The sequence below is a fragment of the Crinia signifera genome, chromosome 4 (assembly GCF_055691185.1).
Source record: "Crinia signifera chromosome 4, ASM5569118v1, whole genome shotgun sequence".
NCBI classification, from domain to species: Eukaryota; Metazoa; Chordata; class Amphibia; order Anura; family Myobatrachidae; genus Crinia; species Crinia signifera.
Window position 1 is genome coordinate 142,464,975 of NC_139220.1, and position 6,454 is coordinate 142,471,428.

The 6,454-nt window shown below is 40.4% G+C and overlaps 1 protein-coding gene across 1 annotated transcript; it reads left to right on the forward strand.

Annotated features, from left to right (window-relative positions):
* The first annotated feature begins 2,210 nt into the window (after window positions 1-2,210).
* AMIGO2 (adhesion molecule with Ig like domain 2) lies at window positions 2,211-6,178 on the forward strand. Its single transcript, XM_083182642.1, has 2 exons — window positions 2,211-2,699; window positions 2,972-6,178. Exon 2 carries the CDS (start codon window positions 3,065-3,067, stop codon window positions 4,619-4,621), a length of 1,557 nt encoding a protein of 518 aa, XP_083038768.1. The 5' UTR covers window positions 2,211-2,699; window positions 2,972-3,064; the 3' UTR covers window positions 4,622-6,178.
* Window positions 6,179-6,454: the final 276 nt, after the last annotated feature.

A 6,454-nucleotide genomic window follows, 5' to 3' on the forward strand; every position in this document is an offset into this window, starting at 1 on the left:
TTAGGCAGGTGGAAACGCTCCCTATAGAAATAACCCAGGTCGTGAAACCTGGCATTTCTACCCCGGTAGCGACCAGGGTTGAACACAGATTCAACCTGGGTCACTGTGTAGTGTAAACGAGTAACCGGGGTCGATGCGACCCGGGTCCCGTTCACTACAGTGCAAAAGCCGGCGATGGGAGATGCTCTCATCTCCCAGCACCTCCCCGACCCCAACTACCGGTGACGTCACCCGCCCAGCATTATGCACCCAGGTTGTAGCCGGGTACAAAATCCTGGGTGCGACCCGGCTTGCAGATGAAAAAGGGGTATAAGTGAGCAGCAGCTAGAATGAGGCAGAACTGAGAGGAGGCTATGGGCGGGATGTACTAAAGGGAAAATGCGGTAAAACGGGGGTTTCTATTTACCATTACCCGTCTGCCCCATTTTCGCTTGGCAGGGTATCGCCAGAGGGTGGCGATACCTTATAGAAGCCTATGGGCTTCTATCGCCGCCCGACGTCCGCTGTCCGCGCGCCCCCCCCTCCCATCCTCCTGATCTCCTCCTCCCCCAGCAGGTGTCACAGCCGAGAAGACATCCGGTTACAGGGGGGAGGAGGAGACGCAGGGGGACACTGGCAGCCGCCGGGATGTGACGGAGACCCCCGCAGACCACATCACAGGTATCGCGGGGGTCTCCGTCACCGCAAGTTAGTACATATGCGGCAGCATCGCGGCGGCTGCCAGGCGAATGGCGGCAATGTATATTAATACATCCTGCCCTATCAGAGAAGATGAGACAGTTGCAAGTGGGTAAGTGTGAGAAATATGAGAGGCAGGCATATGATGGTGAGGGCTTTAAACATGCACAGTAAGGTTTGAGCACTGTTCAGACTCTACAGTGCTGCACTATGGATAGCAGAGAGGAGGGGGCTCAGACAGATGAGGGTGCACACTTGCTTCCTCCTCTCTTAAAACGCCCTTCTATTCAACACAGTATCCCCAATCCCTTTTATGGCATACAGTAATCCAGTTCATAATATGCCACATTGCAGTGCTCCCAGTTCATGTTGTGTGACATTAAAGTGCCCCAGTGTATATTATGTAATATTATAATTCCCTCCAGTTTATTTTATACTACATTACAATGAACAGATCCAAAGGCTTAAAGCCTCATACACACTAGAGGACATTGTGAAAGATATCGCTCACAAAGAGAGATATCTTTCACAATATCGTCTAGTTTGTACACTCAAAGTCTTTAATGATGCGCCCTCCCATGCCTCATTACCGGTGATTGATGTCTGCTGAACATGCAGGTCTAAATAGCGAAACAATCTGCATGTTTAGCGCGTTCCGGTGACGTCACTGACCAATATCGGCAGCCAATATCGTTCAGTGTGTACACACAATATCAGCCACCCTGGGCTGCGGCCTTTATATAACTATATCGGCATTGGCTTGTCGGCTAATGTGTATGGGACTTAAAACCGCAAGGTAATTGTGTGCCTCTTCCTATAGGTTCCAGTCTCACAAGTTTCAAGACTTACTGTATTGTAGAACCTCTACATCAAATTCCTATATACTGTATATGTGGTACTTCAAAGCATCAGAATGATCAGTATAACATCAGTAAGCAATGTGGTTCCTAATATTAAACCTACAGTATGTTTTTTTTTTGTTTTGTTTTTTCATTTTCCTGTTTTAATTTCAAACTGTATGACTATAAAAAAATGTTTACCTGTAATTATTTACTGAAAATGATTGTCCATTGAATGGTAAGTGCTCATCCTACAGAATTGCGGATAAGGTAAATGTACTCCTTACAATGGCTAATCAGATAGCTAATGGTGATTTATAAGAGAACATTCTCTCAGAGCTCACATGTAGGCAATATGTGTGTTACGTAGAATTGGAATGGAACACTGTATTTGGATGTGCAATTAGCTGTGAGCTGGTGCTTCTCCAGGGAAATAGATCTGGAATGTGCTGTTGCTATGTAGTCAGAGATTTACAGTAGCTTTTCATGCTGGTCACTAAGTGACAGAAAGATATGTATTTTCATAGTGCCTAAATGACACTGACTAATGGTCTTTAAATATTGAAAAATGCTTTCACCTTCCGGTGGTTAACTGTAGAAAGCGGCAGTGATTGGTGATAATGAGAATGCTTGTCCCCTTTGAGCTATAGCAGTAAAGATCTTCACGCTTGGCAGGATTGAAGTCTGAACAATACATCCCTAGGGTGACTCTGAAATGGAATTTTCTCACAATATGCAAACATTTTAAGTAAAGAGAATGAAAGGAGAGAGTGGGATACACACAACATCATAGGTTTAGCAAGATATGAGAGGGGGATGGGAGCCAATGCCTGTAGACACAGGCAGCAGCAGCAGCAGCAGCAGCATCTGTGCTGTCTGTGCCCTCATCAGTGAGCTTTGTATATTTCTCTATGCTGACTGTAGCCAATCGCAGTGCACAGGTGAACAGAGGCTGGGCAAGCTCTGAGCTCACATATACGATTCTCTCCCGAATGCGAGCAGCCTTGATCAGATGGGATAATACAGCCAACAGCACAGGAAGAAACCTGTTTCTTTTCTGCATGTGAAACTTCTCAGCTCTATGCATACACAGTGACAAGGAATGAAGACAAAAAGGAAAATTCACAGACCAGGTCTTCATTGCCCACATGCCGACATCAGCTAGGGAATGGTACAAAACAGGTAAATAGCATTTAGCATAATTTATTGTGTTTGGTTTTCATATTATAGATTAGGGATTTAAATGAATGTGCGTATGTTTGATGCACTGTCTGAAGTTGAAAACTGTTTATGTGTGTGTGTGTGTGTGTGTGTGTGTGTATGTGTGTATGTGTGTGTGTAACTGCAAGTAAGTTAAATAAGGTCTGTATTTCATACATGTCATGAAGTTTTAGTGTTCTCTGAATGCAGTTGTTTTTACTGTTTACACTAAACTCAGTCTTTTTCATTTTCAGTGACAGTGTGAATGAATCTACAAGATAGACATTTGTGTCCCTTTAAGGCATATCCAAACCTGAATAGATGATTTGTGGGCATCGGGAAGTGTAATGTCTTTCTTCCTTCCATCCCTCCCCATGGAACTTGAATACGTGCACAGAAAATGGAAAAGCATCGCCTATGTTGTTGTGCTGTTTCTCCTTGGCACTGTTGCTGGTGCTCCCGGGGTGTGTCCTCCAGGTTGCATCTGTGCCAGTGACATAGTAAGCTGCACTAACAAGAATTTATCTATGGTGCCCAGGACAATCTTTAAATTTATTAGAAGACTCGATTTAAGCTATAACAAAATAGGGTTCTTGGACCCGGACTGGTTCCCAGTCCTGTTTGATAAATTGCACACCTTAATATTAAATCATAACACTGTCAGCAGCATTTCCACTGGCAGTTTCTCCACCATTCCAAATGTGAGATATCTTGATTTATCATCCAATAATCTAAGGACGCTGAGCAACCCAGTTTTTCAAGAACTCAAAATGCTAGAAGTCCTTCTCTTATACAACAACCAGTTGACACATATTGATTCTGGGGCATTTGGAGGGCTCCACAAATTGCAGAAATTGTATCTGAGTTACAATTCGCTGGCACATTTCCCCTTGGACTTGTATGTGGGCAGAAGCAAACTGTCAGAACTTGTGTTGTTGGATGTCTCGCACAATAACTTGCAAACAGTGCCTGTCCAGCAAATCAGCTTAATATCAGCAAGGCAACTGAGTGGAATTTACCTTCACGAGAACCCATTTTCATGTGACTGTCAGTTGTACACCATGTTAAACTTTTGGTATCACAGACACTTCAGTCCAGTTGTGGATTTTCAAACTTACTATGTCTGTAGTTTACCAACCGAAGCCAAACAGCAGCATCTTATCCAAGAGACTTTTCTCAACTGTTCTGAAAGTACTGTGAATGGGTCATCTCCTGCTTTTGGTCTGTTGTATGAGGCTCAGGTTGGAGAACGGCTCGTGGTGCATTGTGACAGCAAGATCATAGACACAGACACACAATTTATATGGATAATTCCAGAGGACAGAATTCTGGATCCAGAAACAAAGTCTGACCATTTCCAGGTGTTTTACAATGGAAGCCTAGAAATTAAAGAGGCTCAAATATCTGATTCTGGTATTTATTCGTGCATTGCATCCAACAAAATAAGACTGGTTAATGAAACCATAGATATTAGAATAACAGTTGGTAATTTTACAACTCACAAGTCTCATGCGCATGAAGCATTCAATACAGCCTTCACTACACTTGCTGCTTGTGTGGTCAGTATAGTTCTGGTCCTCCTTTACCTCTATCTCACCCCCTGCCGATGTTGGTGTAAATCCAGGAAGCACAAAAAGAAACAGAACCAAAACAGTGCCCATTCCTCTATCTTAAGTGCCACACCATCACACGAGCCCCTGGATGATAGAAAATCCAGCTCAGGAAAGCGGGTAGTCTTCCTGGAGCCTGTGAAGGAAGCAGAACAAGGCCAAAATGGAAAAGTCAGACTGATTCCCAATGAGAACCTCACAGCTGAAAGCATCTTAAAGAACAGCAGATCAAAGTCTGACTCTGATTCTGTCAACTCTGTCTTTTCAGATGTCCCTATCATAGCACCAGTGTAATCAGTTGCTTGTATCTCCATTTCACATTTACAGTCTGCACATTTGGCATAGTAAAAGCAACAGTGACTCTCAAGAAAACACACACACACACACATACTGTACACACACACACATACACACACACACACACACACACACACACACACGACTAAGCGCATATGTAAATGAAATATTTCATGCAAGGAAATGAATGTACTATATATTAGTAGCTACAAATATATACAGATATTGTTTAAATCAGGAATTGCTTTTAAAATGATGCTCTATATTCTTTACCTGTCTTTGTTTACTAGAGATTCTTCTGTTTTAAGGAGACCGGTTTGTATTCTTCAGCTCTGGGAATTGTTTTATGTTTACATTTTTAACAATTACAATTCTTCTATGGACACATTATCTGCCCCTGATAGGTTTTGAATACAATAAAATGATGTTTGTACAGTATAATATTTTACAGCAACAAAGGTGGGGTCTTAATGTAGCAAAGTACATTTATATTTTAGGGAAGTGTGAACCCATTGTTCACTTACAGTAAAATAGTTTATTATGTAAACATAAACTTTGTTAATTGCATTCATGTATTACGCAAACATAATCACAAACGGAATTGATGTGTTTTCAGTTGCTTGGGATATTTTGTTGTTTGATAATGGTTTTTTTTTTCTATGTTTTAGTCTAGATCAGATTTCAATAAGGTCTTTGCTGTGCAAAGTGATTATTTTGAACTCAATGTTAGCGCTCAAATCATCCAAATATTACTTGTGTGCAGATGTTCACTTGCAAAAGGTTAATATTCCAGAGTATTATCTTATCCGTGTTAATCATGTGAAGCTGATATTAAGATAATGATGAGTGTCATTTCAGTTAATGTGTATGTTATTTAACATTTACATACATAAAAGATCAATATGTATATATTGGTATGAATTCACATTTTATTGTGCACAAGTATGTTTGCACTAATTTTAACAGGTTAACCAAAATACATGAGCAACAAGTAGATAACTTGTACATCTTGAAGTGGAGTGGAGTAAACATAGGGCCATATGTTAATCAGTTACATAGGGCTCTACGTTTAGTTAGAATTCAATGTTTGGTAGATGAATAGTATCTGCCTTTAATATATTCAAATGTATGAATTATTAAATAGCTTTAACCAGTTTCAATGATATACTGTGCTAGCTAGTAGCAATGTAATAGCCATAACGCTTATTTATAACAACATTAGATTGTCATGTAGCCCTGTTAGAATGACATACAGTAGATAAAGTATAGTGTATCCCCTATTACTGTATGTTCTTCTAATGTAATGCTTACTTTGCCTACATACTGTATAGCATACATGTATTTTTAATATTGAACTTTGAATGACTGTTGAATCTCTTTCTATTTTTGCTGAGTTCTTTGGCATTACAAATTGGTATGGTGGTGTATGTCAGCTGAAGTGTTATCACAGTGATAAATACAGCAAGAATATGGTAACATGGTTATAGGTTGCCGACGTATCATAAGTCTCTTCAATATAGAACATGCTGGCAAATAAATGACTGAAATATTTCATCATGTGTTTCTTAATGATGTTTGCTCTAGCTAATAGCTTGCATTTTCTTAGGCTATAGGATGATTCTAACCATATTATATGTTCCCAACCTCTATGCTATTTGCGTTTTAGTCATGGCTTAAATAAACAGCAAAAAGATCAGGAAAAATATTATTTTTGTTGGGTGCCACAAATATATTAAATCATTACCACGAAACACAATTATGATAGGTTATGTTTTAATAGAGTATTTATCAAAGCCCGGTTAGAGATACAATTGTACAACGACAAATTAC

Excerpts from the sequence above, each read along its gene's own strand:
- AMIGO2 (XM_083182642.1), top strand. The coding sequence starts at position 3,065 with ATGTCTTTCTTCCTTCCATCCCTCCCCATGGAACTTGAATACGTGCAC.